We start from the raw sequence: 26,056 nt of genomic DNA, 5'->3' as shown, positions 1-26,056 counted from the left end.
TGCAGGATAATAAACCCACCCCTTCAACAAAAGCAGACAGTGTTTAATTGGTGATTAATGTTGGACGAACAGGATCGTAATGGCTTTATAACTAAGCAGCACGAAGTACTGTACCATGAGTTCAGCTACCATAGAGAAGCATCTGGACTCATCCCTCATCCTGCTATCACGGCACTCGTTTATCTCCACCCATCCAGAGACGCACGCTCCCTGTGGGTGGGCGTTCTATTCTCATTTCTCATCACTGCATCCCGTAATCGTCAAACGTGTCCCTACAATTAAACATTTACATGTTTCACGCGCTCTGTTCTCTCCCGGTTCCCGTATCACATAAATCATAAGTCATTGTGTGAAATGAGAGCTATTTGTGTACCTCATATGCATAAGAGAACAAATATCTTAAACAGTGAACAGCACACAGCTATGACAGACTATGTTAATTTAGACATCTAAACGTAACAACAAACATCCATTAAATTGTATTTTGTCTAGTGTTATGACCATCTATTGGCACCAATACACTAAGAATGCATATTTACAACATGTATTAAGGGGGCTGTTTAACCAAAAATGAAAATTCTGTCATCGTTTACTCATCCCTCCTGTAATTTCAAACCCGTATGACTTTCTTCTGCAGAATACAAAAGATATTTTATAGAATGTTGATAACCAAATAACAGCGGTGCCCATTGACTTGCATTGGTTTCGTTTTGTGTCCATACAATAGATGTGAATGGACACCACCATTGTTCAGTTACCAACATCTTTGCGTTCTGCAGAAGAAAGAAAGCCATACAGGTTTGAAATGTGAAAAAGGTCAATAAAGTGAAATGCCTTTAATTCAGCTGGAGATCAACATAATTTTCAGTTAAACTCAAGTCTGATAGAAAGGTTGAATGAAGAATTATGATCTTGTCAACTAGAAAAGACACCCGTTTTTACATTTATGAATCTGGCTGATGCTTTAATCCAAAGTGACATACGGCGCATTCAAAGTATACATTTTTCATCAGCATGGGTGTTCTCGTGAAAATGAACCCACGACCTTGCTAACGTAATGCTCTAGCAACTGCCAAACTCTTCTGAGTTATTTTCTTTCCCTTTCTCCTTCATTCCTTTACTTCAGCATTGACTGACTGACACTGGCAGTTCATCCATCCTCTCTCTCTCTATCTCTCTCTCCATTTGTTCATCTTTCATTTCAGCCGCGGTGGTTTACGAGCCTCCAGAGAGGTTTAATGGCTTGATGCCGCTGGGGACAAGGACAGATAATTAGACCGAGCGGGAAAAAGAAAGGGAGTCACGTCCAGATGCTGGTTTTTCCCAGCTGTTATAATTTAGCTGGATTGAGAGCCATCGTAATCGCTTTGGATCTTCAGAAGACGAAAGCCGCTCTTGCGGGACCAGTTCAGATGATTTGTTTTTAAAGCACATGTAGAAACAGAACTTCACACAAGCTTTCAAATCCATCAAAATCACCCACGCACAAACCGAAACGACAGTGAAAGGGAAACAAACACATTGGTGTGCACTCACAGTGGGTTTCCGGTAACGGAGCAGGTTAGACTGAGGGAGTCTCCCTCTCTGAGGATGCCCTGAGGGGGAATGATTTTCACTGTAGGAGCAACTGCAGAGATAAAGAGAAAGATGGAGAGAGGGGAGGAGAGAGGGAGGATGAGACTGGAAGCATCTAGGCATGGTGTCAACAGGTGTCCGATACAAACTTGCTGTGGTTCAGACAGCAAAAAATATTCTGTCTTTAAATACAGTAAAGCCTTTCATACAGCAGCCCTTGAGTGCCTCAAAGCGGAGGCTTTGAGTTCATTTATATTATTAGTTACAGTCGAATTGAATCTATGTTAATGAGAAAACTAAACTTTGAATTCACATCTAATGCTGCGAACTACTACCAAAGCTTAAATAACTTTGTATATTATTTATAAAAAAATCTCCTGCCATCTTAGCCCAGACCTATCACCACCTCTATTTCAATTCACTTCACTTGTATTAAGTATCGCATTATCTTAAATAATTTAGTAGTCTGTAAGAGGAATTTCTAGCTGGAGATGAATGTCATGCTTAAACCTTCCATCAGCCATGGCAAGCTGAATATGTTTCTTTCATTAAGGTTTATGAAAAAACATCACTTTGTGAATCATATTTCAAGTGTTTTCTAACAACTCTGTGATGTGTAACAGGATCTAATGTCATCTTTATCATCCTTTATCATGGCAGGCAAGATGTAACACAAACAAACAAACCTTGTTAGAGACTTGCCAAGGGAACATGTTTAAACAGACGGGGCTTCAGCGAGCTAATAACAACAGCTAATCTGTCTAATATTGCGGTAGTCATGGAAACATGATGGCATTGTTGGCTCACAGTGTACATCCAGGCTGTAGTGGCGAACTCGCTTCTGTCCCACGAGCGCCGGGTGAGACGCCTCGCAAATCAGCGCCGCTCCATTATCTTTCCTCTCCACGGGGATGCGGATTGTGTTGGACACGCTCACAGTCTTCCCATTCTCCTGCTGAGAGATCACACCTGGGAAAAAGAAAGAGAGGAGGAAGAAGGAAAAGCAGCAGTAAATAAGTCAGTTTTCTTCAAAATGTTGAACGTTTTAACACTAGAAGAATAGTTTTAAAAAGATTGCGAGATAGCCGTGATGATTTCAGACAGCTTGAATTTGTTGTTGTGAGCCGCGCACGTTGCACAGAACAGAACAAGACTATTATGTTTTAATTTGATAAAGAAAAAAGAAGTGACAAGTGTAGCATGAAGGACAAAAACCAAAAGTGAGAAAAAGAGGTGATTAAGGAGAGTGAAGTGTAGGCGGACAGAGCAGCAGGCTAAACTAACCGAGTTTAGAGATTTATAAGTGAAATCTGGTCGCTTGCAACGTTTGACAGACAGTTTACATCGCATTTAAGCTATATATTTTATCAGTATGTGTGCTCTCCGGGAATCAAGCATGAGCTACAACAAAATATTTACTCTACCAACTGAGCTATAGGAACATCTTTGGTAACAAGGGAGATATCGCAGGGTATTTTTCTTCAAGTGGTAAAGGGGTTGGCTCAAAGATCTAAACTTAATCTGAGACCAGTCTCGGGCGGACCGACACAGACACACACACACACTTGATCTGTTTCTTCTAATGGAGTGGTTCTCAACCTTTTCATGGGTGCGCCCCCCTGTAAACCCATTTTAAGAACTGCCGCCCCCCATACTGTACATTCAAGATAATGTATAAAATATGTTATGCATATATAAAATATATATAAAGAATAAAAAAATACCTGTATATGACAGATTGATCTCAAGAGATCAGATTATAAATGTAACAACCCTGCTGATAAAAACAGAAGAAACCGTCACAGAACTGAATGGTTTCCATCAAAATACCATTGTGAACGATTAGCATTTGCATAAAAAACCATTACAAAATTGTAGTGTTTTGGCCATTATTCCAAAAAGGTTAATCTGCATGATCACGAGAACGGTGTGCGTTTCATGATTTAAACAACAGCGAGAGTTTATTCGCAGTTTGACATGGTGTGGTGTCCATTTGCCTTTCGAAAATATCGTTTTACATCTTTAATAACTGTCAACAGCTTTAAACAGCCATCCGAGTTCAGAAATACATGAAAAGGCACTTTATTAATACACCACTCCCTTCACAATCACTCTGAACTAATCGGGAGAGAAAGAGAGACTTGCCCTTATTCTAAAATTACAGTCTAAAAGACGAACATACTTATAAAATCTACCTGTTTCTTAAAATGATGTAGAGGTAACTGATTCTGCATCCTGAGTGGACGTTTGCCTACTTTGTAGATATTAAGCTTTTGTGCGCAGCCTAAAATTGCACTGTGCAGGACCTACAATGAGTCGCGGCCTGTTCACGCGCGCAGCTTCATACAGAACATTCCCAGAACATTCATACAGAACATTGACATTCTGTCAATTTGCAATCGCGTTCCTCTGTGCATTCGAGTTCCAATGGTTGGGTTTTGGGTAACTATTACACCCCACCTGCAGTACCGTTGTTGCCCCCTTGGTTGAGAACCACTGTTCTAATGTATCATCTTAAATATTACGCGAGACCCGCCCGCGTAAGTGACTGACCTGGAACACTCTCCATAGGCAGCAAATGATTTCAGTAGAGTTTGACATTAGCATGTTGCCTTGACATCCATTCAAATCCATTCAAAAAACAATTCGCTACCACCTAGTGAGCTTCAGGTGATTTGTGATCCTGGATCATGAAACCAGTGTTAGGTAGCATGGGAACATTTTTAGTTAAAGACAAAAATAAGGGTCAAATTTATCGATTTTTCTTTTATGCCAAAAATCATTAGGATATTAAGCAAAGATCATGTTCCATGAAGATATTTTGTAAATTTCCTACCTTAAATATATAAAAACTTTATTTTTGTGGGTGAAATGCCCTACAACAGTGCCCCTGATTAACAACTTCAAAGGCAATGCTCTCAATATTTTAATTATTTTGCCCCCTCAGATTCCTGAGTTTTAAACGTTTGTATCTCAGCCAGATATTGTCATATTATAACAACTCAGTATCTATTCATTTTTCATATTATGTAAAAATCTCAATTTCTAAAAATTGACACATAAGACTTAAGGCTAAAAATTGGTGTAGGATGAGTCATCAATATTTTGGGCTTCTTTTCCAGAAGTTAGAATCCTGTACATTTTAAATGCATATGTCTACCGAAAGGTAATTTTGCTAATGTATAGGAGCACACTACCATATAGATAGCTTCAAAGCTCATCGACTAAAAGCCACAAAACTCTAATTTCGATTTCATGAGGTGTTTAAAATGCTGCCTACGTAGGCAGCTCACTAGGTTTGGGAAAAAGAGCATCTATCTTGTGCATGTATTCAATCTTTATATTCTAAAAACCCTGAGCCTAAAATCCGACTCTGCACTTTCTTTCTTTCTCTCGCCATTTCTCTTTCTCAGTATTTTTTTCCCAGAGCCCAAAAGAGAAAAGCTGAAACAGAAACACAAAACAAATGTGACTGGCAGTGAGAAATAAAAGGGGGAGATAGAGAGGGAAAGAGAGCACAGTTGACAGTTAAGAAAGGAAGGCACAGATTGGGCTGCACCTGGATCCAGATTCTAGCACAGTAGTGTGTGGGTGTGTGTTTGACGAACGCTTCTCTGCACACATGCGAGGGGACACAGATGGACAAATGCATTTGAAATTCAACAGAGTGACATAAAGCAATAGAGGAGGAAATGTGCCAATGGGCAATGCACATCTTTCTGTCTGGCAGAGGAATTAGCAGAAATGTATGACATTTACTGTCAGGAATCTCTCTATGAGACATGGCTTGAGAACCCAAGTGCAGGCAGACACAGACGGTATTGATGTAACAAGGGTGTTTTATTAAACATAAAACATGAACAAAACTAAACAAGCAAAACAAAACCCACGAGGGGGAAAACAGACAGGAAGAAATATAAACTTTGACAGGAAACACTGACTAACTAAACTACGCAAACAAACACTGGGATACAAACACTAAACTAAGACTTACTAGATACGGGGAACAGGAACACGAACAGCATACAGTTTACAGAGCATGACATCAAACAGCATAAACACATACAATGCACGAGCAACGAGACAGAAACATGAGGACTCTTTATAGGGGAAACAACAGAGGATCGAAACGAGCAACAGGTGCTGGGGATTAGCACTCAGGGAAAGCTGACGAGGGACGAGATGTAGGGAACAATGACAAGACACGAGAAAGATCACTCAATCTCACACAAAACCATAGGTTATGCCATGACTCCACTCAAACAACAAGAATAAACATGACATGATAGTGGAATCATGACAATTTACTGTCTGACGGTGAGAGAAAGCAAATATGCACATATGCCTCTTGCGATATGAATGCGATCTTCTATCTTCTAAGGTATATACAGTATTACTTGTATGGTTGTATGCCATGTGCATGTAAAGTATAGGAATATATCACATTTGTTTTGTATTACATTCACATTTGCCCACACACTTCTGTTTATCACCTTGCGATTTTAAACTTGTAATTGTGATGCTTAAGCCGTTTTCTTTGTGAGGACCTAAAAATCAGGCAATCCTCATGGTTATACGTGACTCCTGTAATTTAGGCTAAACCAGACATACACACTCACCAGGGATCTCTCTGCGGTCGCGAACCCAACGCAGTGTTGCCGGAGGTTTGCTTCGTGGAGAAACACATGAGAGTTCCATCACTCCGCCCTCCACCGCCTCTGTCTTCACCTCCACTATGGGCACCTCCGGGAGCACCACCACTGACAGCGTAGCCACCTGGTGGTGTGTGTCATCGGTGTAGAGCTGGCAGAAGTAGCCACCCTCGTCTGACACACTAACATTAGTTAATGTGATCCGCACCAGCTGTGGCGAGAAAAGGACCATCTGAAAGCGGTCGTCTTTCAGCGCTGAGAGAGAAAGATAGAAATAGAGGGGTAAGGATGCATAGACATGATACAAATATACAGTATCAGGAAAAAACAAGAAAGGTTAGATCATAATTTGTTACATTTTAGTAGCATAAAATTATATGGTTGGTTCAAAGTATTTAAGTAAGCTAGCTATTTTTGCAAACACGTTGCACTCTTGTGGGATAAAAGACTCACTTTTTGTGTGTTTTTATCTTACAGTTTGCATTTTCACACCCTATTCATACATCAACGTTTAAAAGTGTAGGGTTTTGCATTTTAACAACCAGATTCTCATCAAGAGATATTTTGTAAACAGTACTTAAGAAGTTTCTTAGTATTCAGATTTTTTTGCTGTTATTTCTTCATTATTTAGTCCAAGTCATTCACGTCAAAAACACATTTTATTCTATTTTTTGTTCATTAATGAAATAAATTAAAACTAATTAAAAAACATATTTTTCACACTTAAACATTCATAGATATGCCTTCAGATCAGATGATTTTTTTTAAATCAAGTGACCTTAAACTTTTAAATGATAGTATACTGTACATGTGCTCTGTTTTAAAATATTTTAAAAGTCTTGGAAAGGTAAGTTACAATTGGCTGCAACAATGAAACTAGTTGACATAAATGGCATAAATTATATTTTTGTTTTTAGAGTCAATTTGTCGTTGAGATCCTGATTCTGATGAAATGTGAGAGCATTAGAATTCATTTGATAGTAAAATAGATAAGACGTGTCTCCCTTTGAGTATCTTTAGTGTACTGTGAGTATAGCTACGTTTTCGATGGCTACCTACTGTATCAAGAAGGTAGCTTGACTGTAGCACAACTACTTTTCATTTTTTTGTCAACTAATTTACAGGTTTCCACGTGACAATATTACATTAAATCATATTTATTCAAATCAACTTTCTAAAGGAATTGTGCACAGTTGAACAAATGTTGAGCCACCCGACTTCAACTCTACGTGAGAATCACATGACAAATAATAAATGAAAAAGAAAACAAAACGGAATGATGAAAGAGAAAAGAGAAAATGGAAGTTTAACAGTTGTTGGTCACAGAACAACACAAAAACACAGGAAGCAGACAACAGAGCGACTGAGTGGAGAAAATGATTTGTAATTTGAAAGCAAGGTGAAAGAAAAATCAATTGACAGAAAATGATAATAATAACAAATAATGATGCGAGTTGCATGGGCCGAACGGCACTTTTGGGGATAAAAATCACACGAACTCATTTCGTATCGAGTGGTGCTAAATACTGCTTTTCTTCCCACTCTCTTGTAAAGCTGTTTGTCTGTGGCTGACTGTGCTATGGAGATATGACCCTTTGCCATCAGCCCACTCACAGACAACAGCCCTATGCACTGAATCCATAAGATGATTACTGCTCTCAATGGGCAGAGGGCTTTCTCAACACCTGGGCTTTTGGTGCATTTATCTGACTTTCATGTTGAAAAATGTGAGAGAGTTAGAGAGAGGGAGAGATACATTGAGAGCAAGTGAATGAATGAACTAGTAAATCAATAACACAAATAAGTGAATGAGCAAATTAATGAGCGATGAGTAAATAGCTGTCTACTTTTCCATGACATTTGTATCTACTCGCGCCATCCCTGTTTCACACGACAGGGATAAAAGACCCCAGCTAAAGGAGATAAATGCCTTTGCTTGTGCTAAATGGCAAGGAAATGTCAATGCATTGTCCAGGCTGGCATCACCTTTAGTCACGCCTCATTTACATACCTCAAAGATCTAGCCAATCTGAATGAATCTAACGGAAAGGGCACTTTGTGTCCGTGACCGCCGAGGGATATTTACACCCTTCCACCCACTAAAAGACACTCATCGGGATTCATTAGTTAGCGAGAAGAGGATTTCACTTCATGTGTTTTTTTCTCAGTGCATTCAGACCAGAGCACTCAAGCAGTAAGAGAAGCCAGGAGCTGTCAGGGTCACAGCGTAGAATCCACAGATATTAAAAACCCAAAGATTATTAGTAAAAAGCGTGTCTGGGTACAGTGGAGTAAATGATTCAGAAGAGGGGATGATTTAGCGCCTACAAAATGGCCCAATTATGTTCACTTGTAACAGCAGGGATCACAGACACTATTTTAGCTTCCAGCTTTTGTGGTTGCTACCGTTTCGCTCTTTTTTCCAGTTTGTCTCTTCACCGAATAAAGTGCTTTCTGAGTTCTCTTTCGAATCAAGGGCTACAAAGGCATGCATGAAAACATATTGCATATCATGTTAAACGATGGTGACAGGGAGGCATCACTTAAAGGCATTTTAAATCTGAGAGATAGTGAAAGCTGGAAGGGAAAAAACAAATGTTATTACATGAAAGCGACCTTTAAATGGAACTGAAATAAGGTGTAATCAGTTAAAAAGGATTTCATGAAGACTGATGGCACCAGAAGATGATGAAAGCTAACCAGGATGAAAAGAGACTGGTAGCGTAGACTCCAAGGTTGTGTTTAACATATTTAACACTTACAAGTGCTGCGAGACACGCATTAGTGAATAAGGAATGCGTCAGAATTACTAAATGTCAAGGAGTGAGGTCTTAATAAGTTACTTCGGGTTCTTGCTGTAAAATGCAGCATCTGATGTAGCAATACAATTGGTGACAATATACTATGATGACCAACTCACGGACGTTACAGCATATATTATATTATATTATGATGGATGAAGATTGGTAAATAAAGACTTTAATGAAAACTGAGATCCACTAGTGATTTGCTAAGCATTATATAATTTAATGAATGTTGTTAATGTTATTAATGACGTGATTATAAAGTTAATTTATGTCACCGAAAACTTTTCTCAATTGCTAAATCTCATCATCTTTAGAAACTTTGTTTTGTTTTGTTTTATAAATAGCAGAATAATGGTAGAATAATTGAGTCAATTTTTGAATGACTCATTGATGTTGTTTTCTATTTTTGTGTTCTATTTTTCTATCAAAATAATTGGACCTTTGTACAAAGCAAGCTAAACTAAAATGATTGGGGTAGGCAAACTTAAACATTTAAGTCAGAAAGCTTTTGATTGGAAATAAAGCTTTTGAGTACAGCTGAGTGTGGAAGTTGCAGCCTGGGCTCACCTCGTGTCCCGTTGAAGAACAGCGTTTGTCTGCGTGGGTTCTGGATGACCACGATTGAACCATCATAGTTTTGGAGACGACATGAAATATGTGCCGATCCCCCCTCAAGCACAGTCACATTTTCAGCCTCCACGGCCTGCCCCCGCGCTGAAAGAAAAAGAGACGGAGAGAGTTAATGGAGACCTCTAACTCATTTAAATAAATCACTTATAAATGCATTTTGATGGACAGGATAAAAAAGATGGCCTTGACCAATTAACACATAGCTCACGTAACTATCTGGCACTTAGAAGTGTGAACTATGCAGAAGAGTGGAATAATGAGAGACTGACAGATAGACGGACGCAGCGAAAAGGACAAAATGAAAGAAAAAGGGTCCTAATTAAGCGGCGGTAAGACCAATAGAATCATTATCTTTATCCATTACTGTGGGCCTGGCACACTTCTCTCTTCCATCTGCTCAGCCTGACACTGAGCTCTGAGAGCAGTAGTAATGACGGCTCTTTTTTTGGGACCGAACTCAGATCCCTCAGAGAAATGGAAACATAACTAATGGCACTTTCGATGCGAAGTCTGTTTACAACATCTTAATGGCCATTTGAACACAACAACACTTGCGGCATATGTCGCAGCTGAATCTTTGCAGACATGGCGGATTGTTGATATTTATTTGCGGAGGCTGAAGATGAGGACATCACCGCTGGATTGCGAGAGCATGTTGCAGAAACCCACAGTACATCATTAGCCGCGTTTTTTGCAGAGAGCCTGTCGCTGGTGCGATGTAATGATTCGATACCCTGACATAAGTTCTTCAGCGGTACTGTGTCTCAATCTGATGACATCATTGAGACCGATCACTAGGGTAAAATTGTCATATGGGCTGAGACGTGTTGGGTCCAGCTCTGCACTCGCATTCTATGGCTCAGACTAGATGGTTACATGCTCAGAGGGACTCTTTGGCATGTCACCTGACATGTTAGAGAAATGCTGTATTGTTGCGGGATGTCAGGACTGGAATGATGATCACCCATGTGTCCTGTCTACATCTGCTGCAATCTGGAATTTTGTGAGCAGGTGTCTGTGCTGTATTTACTGTATAGTGTACAGTGGCATCCAAATATCTGATACTACTAGTTACGATTTTTTCATTATAAATTATATTAAAGCTAACCATTTTGTTATTTAGTGAAGAAGTACATCATGAATATCCAAGCATCTCAGACGCATGGTGGCATGTTTCCCCTTTAGGACTTGTGCATTGGATTCAATGCTAAAGTTTGTGCTAAAGTAAGAATGCTGGATATTTGACTTCTTGTACAAAGTTGGTAATACAAATTTGCATTAAATTTGATTTTTCATTCCAAGATGATTTGATCATTTACTAAAAAAGTTGCTTGTGTGCTTCAGTCAAAGCAGCCAATCTGAATTCTTGAAGAAAGCTCTTCCGTCATCCTTTAGTCTAGTTTCGTTTAGATTTAGTCCTGTCAGGGCCTATCCATCTTGGAGCCCTTTGTTTTAAATTCAGCGCAGAGGGAGAGCGGGTTGATAAAACATTGACAGGTGGGGAATTAAGCTGAAATAAAGAAGTAAAAAACAGGAGACATTGACTGAGAACATTCAGAAATTTTGCACGATTGCTAGTGTAATTGCCGCCATTATTATTTCTGTCCTCCGCATCAATATTGTGATTCATATCACGACAATCGTTGTTGCCACCATTGCCGTCCCAATTATTATTCTAATGACTGTTATTACTCAGCACTCGGGCGTCCGCGGACTTGGCCGCCATTGTTTTAATGGCTCCTAATTGTTCCAACAGCACTATACATCAAGAGAAAGCATGTGAATGCAAGGAAGGCAATTAAAAACCTAATTTCAACCTAACACAACTCAAACAAGTGTGGCCAAATTACCAACAAAAGTAGCTAAATGTGTTTGATTGAGAAGTCAAACAAAACGCAGCTAATTGAGGATCCGTTAAATGCACTCTGCCACGCACCAGCTGTCTCCTCTTTACGTAAATGGCCGAACAGAGGGGACGCGAACAGGAAGATAGATGGTAAAGAGGGAGGAGAAACGGCCATGATGCCAATACGCCATTTGAGAAATCTGCCAACTCACTGATGAAGAGGAGAAAAAGAACTTAAAAGACAGACAGAGGGAGGGACAGTGAGAAAAATTACAGCCTGGGACGCATTTGCAGCTGTGAGGTGAATATCGAAGGGATCGGCTGAACCCACTTGATCGCATGATAACTTGTGGAGGAGTTGTTTATGGTCATATCTGCATTGTGGGTTTATGAATACAAACGGCCGGGCTAACACGAGAAACGACAGGCTGGAGATGGATTAATCTTGACCCTTTTAGAATCAAGCCATAATAAAATACTCAACTCGCTCAGAATTGGATTAAGTAAGGAAGTCAAACAATCGATGGCAGACTGACGTACAGACACTATGAAAAGCGAATAAATAAAGCACATTTGGGGGAGGGGGTTAGGGAGTGGGGTGAAGAGGTTCCGATGTCGGCCAGGTGAGGGCGCCCTATCGATACCTACAGGAACTGTTGGCATACATGCGCAAAAGTCCTTCTTAAATGTAGAGAGTAGGGTTTTTAAAAGGGTTATTATTTCACGATGAATGAGAAAATAAATAAATAATAGGAGTGAATGAATAAACAAGGCCATATCATGGCAGCGTAATGGTCCTGGGGAAGCTGTAGTGAGTTATGCTGTATTTAGGTGAGTTCAATTTAGAGAGTTGGTTGAAAGCCAGATACAAAGTTGGCATGCGAGCGACCACCCTGTGCAAGATTAACTAGCTGAATTATAGCGATGGAGCCCCGAGATGCCGCTAAGACACCAACCACGCACACACATACATAGAAAGTGGTCATGTATTCACTTTTATAAGCCTTGAATGAATTAACAGATATCCAGACAGAGGATCAGGACCTCCCATGAGATTTACGTCAGAGTTTAACAATACTAGCCGATCAAGACATTAAGACCTTAATTCAATCTTTTAATCCAATTATACTTCAATTCTTCTGCTTCGCTCTGTAAGCGCCTGATATCTTCATAACTCGCGAGCTACTTGATCTCTCTTTCTCCCGTTTTATTCTTCTAAACATGAGCGTCCATAACCTGAGGCTCACAGAATCATCTGTTCATGTCATCCAACCTCAGTGTGTACAAGTTTGGCTGTAGGAGCCAAAATCTTGTGAGCAAGTTGAAGTTGGTAAATCAGACCAATCATGTCTGTGGAGCCGTAATGGAGGCGTTTTGGCAGAGAAGCTGACAGGCTGTGATTTTTGCACCTATCTTTTACTCACATACCAGTCTTCATTTCTGTCAGGAGCTCAAAGTTGGCTGGTACTGTAAGATTTTAACTATATCTGGTCGCAGAGAAGCATATTTCTCAATTGAAGGCCATTCAACAATAGCTTTGTATTCGGATGGAATAATAATTCAATCATGAAAGCTCAAATATTTCTTTTTGACACTGTTCTCTGGAATACTTGATTCCGGTCAATTGTGGCAAAGGGAAAACACACTGCACATGGTCATTACAAATAAAATATACCCTTTCTCGGTGACAAAAGATCCGGCTCAAGTCTAGCAACTGACATTGACAGCTCTCTCAAGACACTACGGACCTCCCTGGATACAAAATCAAAGCTATCTCAGCGAATAATCTCACTCTCTGTCAATCATTTCCAGTTCAAAAAAGAATGTTCAAAGCATAAATAATACATAATCCCCAGCAAATCTCTCTTCCCGATTATGCCAATATGTCACTCACTCATTCCAGGTCCATTTCTTCCGGCTCTATGACCCTTCTTCTCCAATCCTGAACGTTTCTATCCCCTGCCCTTCTTTTCCTCGCTTTCCGCTCCGCTCTAAAACTCATAATTCTCTCTCCTACCGCCCGCTTTTCCTCACTAATCTTATTCCCTCTCCCTCTTTCACACCTACACACGCTCCCCTCCTCCTCTTTTACATCAAGCCCCCGTTTTTTTCTTCATCTTTTCCCTCTTCAGTCCCAGCTAAGCCCCCTTTTTCTGTGTTACAGTTATCATTTCCTGGCTTTCATTCTGTGGTACTCTCTCTTCAAGGCATTGAACATCCCCTGCTTCAGTCTCCCCCAGTTTAGTTTTTAACTTTTCTCGTCTTTAACTCCCTGCTATGGATTCCTCATCGTCTTTCTTGTCTCTTGCGCCGTACTATCTCTCAGGGCGAGGGCCCTGTTTATTTTCATCTCTCTCCTTCAGAAACATGATTTGTTCTGCAGCTCAGGCTCGCGGTATAATCATCCTCTTTTGTCCGAGGGAGAGAGAGGGAGTGGAAAATAGGAGGGAGAGAGCGATAGGGACATGTAGAAAACTCAAAAGCCTCGAGAGAGGAAAATGGACCGAACATCCATCTCTTGTCTCTTTGGTTCACTTCTCTAATTACATCTAGTTCATGCTCATTTTTTCCATTATTCTCCTCATGCTGCTATAAAGCGTGCAGTGGGATGGGTTGACGTTTTTGAGATAAATTATATTGTTAATTTAGCGCCCACAGTCTCCTGATGTTCATCTTACTTAACCCAACCTGCCAAAAAGCTTCACATTAACTTTCCAAAAGACTTTGAACAAAACCAAACACTTGTCACTCATACGTTTGTGAAATGACTTGTCATGTCTCATTGATGTACTGTCCAACAATGATCAGACTGAGGTCTACTGTTGCTATGGTTACCTCCTCCGGCAATTCTGTTACGCTATATGTAGCGTTTATGTAATTGCAAGTAAAAATGTACATTTATATTTAGACTGTTGCGTTTTTTACCAATTTAATCCCCCCCGCAATACTTAGTTTTTAACTTTGAGACGGTCAAACCTTAATTGGGGTCAGAAACAACCCAATCACGCTCACCCATAATTTATGTCAACCATTTTTTCCCCCCTCTCTCTTTTGTATCTTTTTCTAAAGCTGTACCCAAACATCTTTTCTTTCAGCGTTGCATTTTCTATTTATGATGTTTATTCTTTCATTCCCAGTTCCATCTGTTCCTCGTCTGTGATTTCTGCCTGCTGTTCTGCTTATCTCTTCTCCACACTATAACTGCTGCACTCTCTCTTTCTTTTGACCTTCATGTTTTACGCTTTCCTGTCCTATCGCCATATTTCAGTCATATCCTCTCCTCACCCCATTTCATCCCTCGCTTTCTCTCTCCATCCCTTCATTTCTCTAGATGGCTTCTCTCACTCCATCAGGTTATTTCGTCCCTGATATCTGTTTTGTTGTGAGTGCGCGCATGTGTGTTCAGCGGTTTTAGACCCATTGTGTTCCTGACATGCTGTTTTGGAGTTGTATCGAGGTGCTGCAGAGACATTTACAGTCAGGCATAACAAAGGGGGCTTTTACAGGGCAATTACACCAGGCTAGCCAGTGAGAGTTAGCCTACGGCCAGCACAGAGATCCAGACCATCACAATACCTCCCCCCCTACACACATATTTATCAAGCCAAGCTGGCTCTCGTCCCCACCAGCCTCTCAGTTTTAAACCGCAAAAGAAAAAATGCTTTATTGGCGAGAATTACATAATAGCTAATGCTGCCAAAGCTAAAGACCATTTCTTATCCTTTTCTCTGTCTCTCATACATACATGCTGATCTTTGTTGCCATGATATATGAATATACAGTGGGTTCCAAAAGATCAATTTTTTGTTATTTTTATCAGCATAACAGTTTAAATGAAACAATGAATTTTATAATTTTGCTAAACATGCTAAACATGATGATCCGGTAACCGTGCAATCACAGCATGGTTTGAGAATGTTCCAATGAGCTCAATGAGCATGAATCTTATGTGCTTTAATTGAATCAGTGAAGTCTAACCTTTTAACAATGTCAATATTTCACAAATGCGCTTAATTTATAACAAAGACAAATCAAATTTCTAATTTCAAAGTTGTGCTGAACTCAAACAAATTAAGTTCAGGTTTACATTAGAACTAGTTTGTGGTCTCAAACTTTCGGACTATATTTACTTTTTCACCTTTTGAGAAGAAGCTCCAGCAACCCAAATCCCACAGTTATTAAAATTCAGAGGACAACAGCGCGAGTCAGAAGACAACAAGTTAAGAAAGCCTGTCACATCATCCTCGGGTAGTGAGTCAAGAGAAAAGATACAACGAGGGCCTGGCAGAGTTATTAATGGAAATACTTGGGGAAATATAACAATTACATCACAAAATGGCCGATCAAAGTTTTCCTCGAGTGCTTTGAGGCTTCTCTGAATACTTGTACTCTTTAACTCCGAAAATCCCTGAGTGAGTTGGAGGTTATCCTCCATAAAGCTGCTGTCATATCTTCTTCCTTCATGCTACGTCTTCTGTGTCCCCACTGAGCCTGTTCTCTGTTTCTCTGTCGTCTTACACTACTTTCCTTTCTCCATAGCGTTCTGCTTATTTTAAGGGTTTTATTAACAATTCCCTCTCAACTGAAGGCTCTTGTTTTATCACAATCCAGCCCCCTTGGATTTCAAAGCAAAGTGGGTTTTTAATTCAACAATTCTCAGATAATCATAAGGTTTGACTTCATTACATCTCAAACTAGTAATTTGCATGAACACATCTGGCAATCAGTATTGCAGTACGTGTTGGTGGAATCAAACCCATAACCTTGGCATTACAAACACCCTCCTACTTTTTGGTCACGCCGGGATGCCACTAGTAGCCCTTCAGAATTATAAAAATAGGTGCATTACACTCCTTTTTTATCCACACTCATTCTCTGATCCCTCAATCATAAATCTGCCAGCTGGCTCAGTCTTCATTCTTTCCTCACTGTATCCTCCTTTCATGCTCTCTCTCTCTCTCTCTCTCTCTCTCTCTCCTCGCTCACTCACTCTTTCCCATAAATTATCTTCCTCTGAGCCAGAGTGAGAGAGAAGGGCAGAGAGAAGTTTCTGAGGAGACAATGACTGTTGAAACTAAAGAGAGAGAGAGTGAAGTTGAGAGTGGAGGGGGAGATGAGAAATGAACGCTGAGAGAGGTAACAGACAAAGAAAGTGAAGATTCATTCAATTGGGTGTTCAGAAATTATTAAGAGAACATCTTCAGAGACAGAGAGAGACGTGAAGATGTGAAACTAGAAGAGGAGGGAGAAGAAATTGTGGAGATGTGACACTCACGGCTGAGGGAGAGCAGAACGAGGGATCGCAGTAGGAGGGAAGGAGTGGAGGAGAGGAGAGGTCGCTGGCCTGGTCTCATTGTGTATTGAGGCTCAGTAGCTGATCAATGAGGCCTCTGTGGTCGATGATTGCACAATTCACCATATACACACAAACGCACAGTACGGGCGAGCACAGCAGAAAGCTGAAAACACTGCAAAATGACTACAATAAACACCAGCACAATAAGTGCAGGGTAAACTAAATCACTTAACTGGCAACATTTGAATTCTCGAGCTAATATCGGATGCAGTAATAGCCAACTGAACGCAACTAATTAAAACGATCCAATCTCCACATTTCAAGTGTGAAGAAAAAAACAAAACGCACAGCGAATGGCAATTTCCACACTTAACTTTCTGATTAATGCTGCCAAAACACTTATTAGCACTGAAAGTATAAGCTCAATTGTTATAAATATTAACGCTTAGCTGCATTTAGATTATTTTGCACTGGTTTTATATTCAAAACCGAAACTGAGGTCACATATTTAAATCCCAAAATGCTTTCGGTTAGGAAAATCTTTTTCCACACCTTCCGCTGGTCTGTTTGCAAGCTGAATTTGTTTTTCCTTTCTCTGACGAGGCGATCCCGCTGATTTTCACCTCATCGTAACACACGCCTCTGTGCCAACATGCCGCTGTGATACCAGGAACATAGTTTGGCTCACAGAAACAACCATAAATCAATACCCTATCTAGTCTGCCAACTGTTTTCACCAGATTTAAAGCGAGTTAAACTGTATTTAAATCGCGGGCAATCAAACAACTACATTCAATCAACTTCAGAAAGGCTAATTAATGGGTTGAACACAAGAACTGATGTCTTTGCAGGTGCAAAGCTAAACATTTAAGGTATCACATGCTTATTACTGTGTTATTACATAGTAACAAACCCCTAAATGGATCGATAGATGGTACAATATGAAAATAAAGTTAAGATCACATAAAACACATGAAATGTGAAACTAAAAACCAAGTACGAAATGTAGAGAAAAGCTCAAGAAAGTCCGGCCTGATCCATAATTATTAGAGAGCTATGATCCTTATCGCAGCAACCTGAGCCTCTGTGCAGATCTCCTAAAGCCCAAATCATGCCAGTCTTCTAAGCACACCCTGATACTGAATTGCACAGTCCCACACGCACATACAAACACACACAGAGGGATTGGCAGGGCTAATATCCACTGTGTCACAGTGACTGTGTAGGGGATCACAAGCCCAGATCTGTGCCCCAGGTAACTGCAATGGCCACCTGATTCCAAATCGATTCTCCGCAAACACAACGTCCCACTTTCACCAAGGTTGGGTCAAAGTTAATCCATTAGTTAACTCCTTTCCTCTTTCTCCCTCTTTGTTGATCTGTCCATCCGTGGATTGTCACGAAGTGGCTGTTCTCCTCTCTAATTCCTCTGTATTTAGTTTTCGTCCTCTTTCTCCAACACAATGTTCTTTTGGTAGTCTAAACTCTGGCTCGATTAATCTGCTTTTCTAACCCCTCTTAATACGGCACAGACTTGATTTGGGTGGCGCACATTTATATATACTTGAGTATGTGTGTGTGTGTCTGCAGATGCATACAACACATTTCAGTTATTTTTCTAAAGGGCATGGGAGGGTGTAAGGCTACAAAAGCACTCATTCAGAATCCAAAACAGACAGTCAGTCAGAGAGTCTCTTTCTATTTCAACCTCATTTCTACAGTGGAGTGGATTTTGCCAAGGCTCTCCGGAACATTAGCTTCTTTCTGATCAGCCTTTATCTGTCTGCCACACAGAGCGTGTTCATGGGGTCACGAGGGCCGTTTTAAATGAATGTGTTTTATTTTGCAATGAGCAGTACATTCTGTACTATACTACTACACTATGTGAGCATGCATGTCAATATGAATGCAGTGGCCTTTGGATGCTGTTCATACATGAGTTCACACAATGTGTGTGTGTGTGTGCGCACGTTTGCGTGTCATGTTTCAACAGTATATTTTGTTTGTGCTTTTATGTACAGTATCTTGTTTGTGTGTGTGTCATGTTCGAAAACGATTGTGTCTGTGAGTGTCATATATGAAAATCATCCTGTTGTGTATGTGTTTAAACAGTATACACTGTGGTGTGAGCGTAAGGAACTATACTTGAGGAAAGCTCAATGTTGGTTTGATGTCGTGTGGTTGCGCACAGAAGTGGTCAAGCATCTATCCAATTAGCATGTTAATTCTGATGCGTAAGGTCTGCGACAACGACCTCAACTGAGTTTGTTCTATACATGTCAGCCTGAATAAAATGCCATCGCTGTTCAAGCAGACATCTAAAATGGTCTGTATTAATCTGGAGTGTTCACAAACAAGCAAAATTCTCGCAAACCAACCTGAAACTAATCAAGTCGCCCTAGGGCTGTCAGAAACGGTAAGCGAGCGTGAGATGAGTGTTTCTGCAGTATTTATGATAATGTAAACAGCACGAATCTGGCAATAGAGATATGCAAGCTTTCGTTTCTCACCCGCATCATCTCAGCTGCGTTAACATTCCTTCACACCCTCAGTTAACGCGGCATTGGACACAACTAGCAGGCCACTGAAGTGACACAGCATACTGTAACCCATTTACATAAGGTAAACATTGACTTCTCCATCAGATGAAATGATAATTTGGATACACTGAAAAGAAATCATGAAAAAAACACAGAAAGTCATGTTCTTAAAGGGATGCTGCAATGATGTGTTATGCATTCTGACTTCTTTACAATGTTAAACGTGCTGTCTTCTCATGCTTAAGATGGTCAACTTGTCAAAAAACGAGTTGGGCGTTTAACGTTGTATTTCTTTGCTCAATACACTATCCCAGCAATCGTACAGGATTCGGAAAGGTTTTTTCGAAAATATAAAACTGTTTTGTAACAATTTTTCTTAGTCCCTTATTGGACAATTCCCCCGGAAAAGCATGCGGCACGCCGACGTGGCAGCATGGAGAGCAGGAGAAGGAGCATGCGCAGACATCACTTTCACTTGTGTGCAGGAGAGAGAGAACGCATTTGTTCGTAAAGTTCAGGTGTTTTTTGTTCACTGCATTTGGGTGATGAATGTTATATAAACGGTGGATATAACGCTGGATTTGGAGATCGTTTATAACTGATATATGGAGCCGTCCCAGCAATAAAGGATGCCGGACATGAACCGCATGCGGTGCGTGAAAATGATGTCTGATTTTTGTTGACAATGTGCTTCAGTTAAGCCTACCCCTTCCCCCGCACACGCTGTATGATTTCGGAAATAATCGTACAGCTGTATCTATCTTTTATAAATGTGATCAAACTAAATACTCTTCGAAGATACGATGTAGGTAATACTACTATAGGTACTCAAGATTAATATGAGATTGGTGGAAACCCATGTGTAGGCGCCGCTTTAATCAGTATTTCGATTTTGCCATCAAAACAAGATAAATACACTTGAAAATTACAATTGCATAACTTTCTTTTCAGAGAATATATTTTGAATTAAGCTTATTTTTCTTAGCCGCTAGCAAATGCCTTTTCCTGCTTAGCATAATTCTCACAGAATTTGCCAATGGGGTCCGATAAACAAACTTAATTCAAAATCTATTCTCTAAACACAAAGTTTAATATCTGATGCAATTTGCCATCAAGTAATTTTAGCAAAGACGTTTAAATATTTTACTGAAAAACAAGAAAAAGATTACAGCGAAAATCTTTTTTTTAAATGATAACGTGTAGGTGAATGGGTTTTCAAGAGCATTTGGCATGCCCTCATGCTCGCGCTAGCTCAAATTGAGCATGCACAGTTTATCTATTTGACACCTTTCCTAATGCACAGATGTTTTTTCATTTAATTTTATCCTTTTGTCCTTATTACACTCTGTCGATGCTAACACGAGACTGTATCCCACAGTACGAGCAGCTCGAATCTCTGTCCCTAGTCAACCTTCCCTCTCTTTTATCCTAATTTTAATCCAAATCGTTTTCATCCTGCCTTTCATCTGGGCCACATTGAAACAAATGCAGCCAAAGGGGCCCGAATTAACAGCTGCATGAGCACAATGTTAGAAACTGCCGCATGCCTTGTACGCTCTCTGACCTTCCTCTGCTGATACTGTAAACATTAAAGCTCCTTAACACTTAATCCAGCGTCTACAGTTCGGTCAAGAAACGCCTGAGGCTGGAGGTGTCTGTGGATGCCGGAATCCTGATGCATCAGCAAAAAAAGGTTGAGGATACTTTTGATGCACTGATCCTGTGTTCTGCTTATCAAAGATTAAATTTGTGCTTTGTCCTTGGGGCGATGTAATAATGCTTGTGGGTGGAGGGAGCAGTAAATTTACGCCTCTTGGAGGAAGAAGGCGTTAAAGAGAGAGAGAGAAACGAGTGTGCGTGGCCCTCGGTGAGCGTGCAAGGCTGTCTTTGCACTGCTCTCTCTCTTCTCTCTGAGTCGTGTTGTTTGTTACTGCCAGGCTGTTATGCCAAGCCGGCAACCATTACTCAATCAGACAGCTTCCTGCGAGCTCTTCTCATTAAAACCTCACGCAAACTCTAAACCTACCAGCACAATTATCAACCTTTACGTACAAACACAAGAACAAACAAGAAGGTGCATGTGAAAAACACAGGCAGAACAGAAATCCTAGTACTGCTGTTGATGGGAGAGTGTTAAATACTTAATTTAGAGATTTGGACTTTAAACAAACAAACACAAAGCCTGGTTTCAGCACTGAACAGCTACAGTGAATTTGTATTTAAAGAAGGATGCAGAAAGCCATAAAAATGTATGTGAATATTTTTTACTAGTTAACATTATCCCAAGTACAAGCAACAAAGACTGCATATATGGCTAATTTTGTCCCTTATTCTCAGTTAAAATCACATTTATGAAAGAGATGATATTTGTTTTAGTGTTTTTGTAGAAAAGTACTAAAAATATTGAATAATGGTGGAAAAAAGTTAATAAATATAAATATTACAAATAAATTGCATATAGCCTATAATATTAGGGATGCTCCGATCCACCTTTTTTGCTTCCGATACCGATTCCGATACCTGAGATTCAGTATTGGCCGATACCGAGTACCGATCCGATACTAAGGTAACATTTTTAAAGTGCACAATTACTTAATAAACTGTGTGCATTGCTGTGCAAGACATCAAGCTCGACTTAACATTAATTTCCTGACCCCGTAAAACAAAATAACAAACAAATGATTCACAAATTTTGTGAATTATTTATTAAACCAGCAAAATAAAACAAAATGTTCACTATCTTAAACTTGAAATTCAAAATTAAAGTGCAAATTAAGCAGCTGAATAAAACAACAGCTTCACTAGCTTGATAGACAAGTATTAATAAATGGAAACAAAATCTCTTAATAACTGTTATGTGCAAATATAATTTAAAAAATCAATGCACAATAAACAATAAAGCAGCTGAAATTGAGCAAAAAAGCAATAGCTTCACTGCTTTAGATATTCAAACAGGAATCAGCTCTTTTTAATGCTTTAGTCATTAAAGCAAAGTCCACTAAACTAAGCTAAAGTTTAGTGGAAATCAAATTTAACATCCAACACCGAAAGATAAACAAAACACTAGCTTCCCTAGCTTGTGCTGCACATGTAAAAATAAACGGAAAAAGATATAATAGTTTAGTCGGTGCAAATAGAAATTCAAAGTCAAATTATCCACAAAACTCACCGAATTAACATCTTTATTTTTTTCGTATACATGTTTGCAGACTTTTTGGTACAGTTCAGGTCTCAGTTACGCTTCACAATGCCGTACCGCGGCTCCAGGTGGTTTATAAGGAGTCTGAAGCCATTGTTCGCAACGACGGACAGCGGTTGCAAATCCATTACCATGAAATTCAAAATGCTTTCAATGATTTTCGCTGCTTTCACACTACTAGATGGAAATTTCTGAATTATTTTCGTTGTCTCCTCCAAAGTTAGCTGCTTCGTACCGTCTCGTTTTAGTTTCTTCAGCTTATTGAACTCGGCGTGCTTAAATTAGTAGTATTATAATGAACAGCTTTATCACCACCCCTCGGAACATTTACTTCGCATGTATTGCAAACAGCGGTGTAACTTGTTGGCGTAGCTGTTCTAAAGTAAATCTAAATGGCAGATATTTTTTGTCGCTCCATGCTGTTCGCTGCTCAATGTAAGGTATTTTCGCTTGTTCACGCACACTACGTAAAGAGCACGTTGCTAGCGTATGATGTCACACGCTTCGCAAAGCACAGCCACGAGAGAGTTTAAGCGCCGGTGTCTCCAGGAACTTTTACATCGCCTAGCAGAAATTTTATGTAAGCTAGATCGGGTATCGGTGCAATTTTTTCACCGATACCCGATCTAGAATTTTATTCAGTATCGACGCCGATTTCCGATACAAATATCGGATCGGAGCATCCCTATATAATATATTTATATTATTCAAATATACCATTTCAGTATTTTGCTGTCCTTCTGAAACCTTGTATCTCCATATTTCAATAATTTTATTTTTGCCATAAATCATTATTATTAGTCACCTTGTATGTTTTTTACTGGGTTTTGCCAAAAATCTGACCAATTATAAGTCTTAGAAAGTGCTTGTAACTAAAAAAGCTCAGTGTTTTTTCCATTTCCTGAAAAAATTTGGCAACGAGTACTCAAAATGACGTGCGATAAATTCTTTCTCCAGCTAGAGTACAATAGACTACAGACGCTTTCTCTGTCTTTCTTTTTCCAGACAAAACATAGCCAAGACCAGTGTTGGGTGTAACTAGTTACTAAGTAATTAGTTACTGTAATTTAAATAATTTTCCCTTGATAAATTAAAGTAACGGATTACTCTTATTTTTTCTGTAATTTAATTGCAGTTACTAAACTAAACAAGTAATTAAAGTAAATAGTGTGTCTAATATATGTGTGTGCAATAGTGGAATTGACATTGAAATTCAAAATCTGTGCTTTAATGTATAATTCTCACATTTGTAATACTTTGGTCAGTTAATAATACTACTTTATGTAGTTTTATATTATTTATTTGAATGATTTAAAAATAGTTTTTCATGTTTATCCTTGAATCACTTAACTTATCAAGGTTGATATGAGATGTGGAAAGTAATTTAAGTACTTAAACACTTTTTGGAGAAATAATTAGTATAGTAATCTAATTACACTACTGAATATTATTTACTAGTAATTAATTACTTTTTAAAAGTAACTTGCCCAACACTGGATATCGCATGTCTATGAGAATGTTAGTTAAGTATGTGACAAGATTGAGGATGGAAACAGGTCAGGTCAATGCTGTCAAACGTGACCAAAGTCTTGCCAAGAAATAGCACAATCTGACATGGCTTTAACCAAAAATTCCAGTGAGCTCACAACACACAACCCGACAAGTGTGTGTGTACCAGACAACACACACTTGCTCAGAAACAAACAAACATAGAATCTGGTCAACAGAAAATGCGTTCTCGATGGCTCTGAAAGCGCTGTTGTGTGTTGGTTCCTAAGAGGATCATAGGCTTTTGTGTGGAGCTGTATGTTGTTTATTAAAAGGAACAGGAGTCGGGGATTGTGATCGGCACGCTCCTTTTAAAATCATTCTCCTCCTGTCCCCATTCTGCCAGTTATCTACCAGCTCAGAAAGGAACTATTTCTTTCCATATGATAACATAATCTTCCCTTTCTGTGCTCTTCTGAATAGTGCCCTTTAGTAGCTCTTATCAACGCTGTTTTTCTCCCTCTCTCTCTCTCTCTGTCTCTCCCGGGCTGTCTTTCGCTGTCACTTTCTTCTAAATAACTCTCCCTTTCTTTCGCTGCCAGTGACCTTACAGCGGTGCTTTGAACCCTTGCTCATTTTTCGTCCCTCCCCATCATTCTCTTATTCTCTCTCTCTCTCTCTAGAGGAAAATCACACACTCATCAGTTTTCCCTGCTCAGCTCTTGATGAACAAAGTCACAAGGAGAATATTAATGGACTTCAGCAGCCAATTAACACCTAACTCACATAACAACCTTTTATACGAGCCAGCGGGCTGGGAAGAGAAGGCGCCAGGGCACGGGAGAGAGAAAGGGTGGATGGAGTGATAGACGCAGTGAAAGCTGGTTAATGTGACATTTACACGTCGATGATGGAAATGACAGAGGTGTCTGGGAGAAAATAGTGAGCGACAGAGCGCATGATCGCGTTAAAAAGACATCGAGGGGGGGTGATGAGTTTGGACGCAGCGTGATGAGGAATCGTAGGAAGTTACTGTAATCACATTTAATCAGGAGTTGTGCTTGTAGACCATCCAGTTGAGAGACTTAAAGTGATTACAAAGGAGTTCATTATTCAACACACATAATTAAATTCCAATCCCTATAAAAAATATTGAAAGGGAGCTTATTGCTATTATGTATGTGCAATATAAATCTAATATGTGTGATCGGTTCAGTAATACTCTGTAATAACCCTATGTTAAAGGATGATACAGCATGTTAATATTATTTATTAATAACATTCAAGTCTGACTGGCCAATCATGTACTGGGAGGGGCATACTAAGCATCTTCGGGCAATTACCATTAAAAGAAAGATTTTACTATACTGATATAGCACAGATACAAATACAAGGTTTCAAATTTTTTTAAGAGCATGATTTTCCATAGTCAGGTAAGTGACAATTTTTCGGATCGTCACATCCATAACAGTATACATATTCCTCATAATTGGACACATTACATTTTTATTAAAGTTACAATTTCAGGTTCTATGAAGAGACATCCATTCATTTGTTGACTATTTTTGCTTCTACTTTTCACAGAAATCCTATGAAGTATACAAAGTCTCTCAAAAATTGTTCTTTTCTGTCACATGTGTACTGCATGTTTATTTCTCTTTCTTAAAATAGAAAAGTTGTGCATAGACTTATATTTTTCTGATGTTTAGACTATCAACAATGGTTTAGTAAAACCGATAGTTGTGTAACAAATATTTTATCTGAGTGTTTATTTGTCAAATCCATAATGCAAAATGTCACATCCATAACGCTGATATTGCCCTTCACTGTTTATACTTAAAATAAATGTTTAACAAATACCGTAGCAAAAATACCAGGCTTGCCAGCTTAAACCAGACCTGGTAATCCTGTCAGACATCTTTTTACAATAATGTACATCTCTTATATATATATATTTTCCACTGTCACATAAACACTTGAAAATATATACAACAAAACCATTTTTGCCTTGTATGATTCAAAA

At 39.4% G+C, this 26,056-nt stretch overlaps 1 protein-coding gene across 3 annotated transcripts in view; it reads right to left on the bottom strand.

The window, feature by feature from the left end:
- Positions 1 to 26,056, bottom strand: part of cadm4 (cell adhesion molecule 4) — a 101,899-nt gene that overhangs the window by 14,867 nt on the left and 60,976 nt on the right. The window contains exons 1-5 of one of the 3 annotated variants that reach the window (XM_056762297.1): positions 16,786 to 18,313; positions 9,602 to 9,748; positions 6,195 to 6,482; positions 2,383 to 2,544; positions 1,537 to 1,627 (exon numbers count right to left, since the gene is read on the bottom strand). In XM_056762297.1, coding sequence (XP_056618275.1) covers positions 1,537 to 1,627; positions 2,383 to 2,544; positions 6,195 to 6,482; positions 9,602 to 9,748; positions 16,786 to 16,864 — 767 coding nt within the window. In that variant the 5' untranslated portion in view covers positions 16,865 to 18,313. Of the gene's footprint in view, positions 1 to 1,536; positions 1,628 to 2,382; positions 2,545 to 6,194; positions 6,483 to 9,601; positions 9,749 to 16,785; positions 18,314 to 26,056 lie in introns of those variants that run through there. The other 2 variants (XM_056762299.1, XM_056762298.1) reach the window with 2 other exon arrangements.

Source organism: Triplophysa dalaica, chromosome 12 (assembly GCF_015846415.1).
Source record: "Triplophysa dalaica isolate WHDGS20190420 chromosome 12, ASM1584641v1, whole genome shotgun sequence".
In the NCBI taxonomy this organism is placed as follows: Eukaryota; Metazoa; Chordata; class Actinopteri; order Cypriniformes; family Nemacheilidae; genus Triplophysa; species Triplophysa dalaica.
The sequence above is the reverse complement of the archived record's forward strand: the minus strand, read 5'-3'. Positions and strand labels throughout refer to the sequence as shown.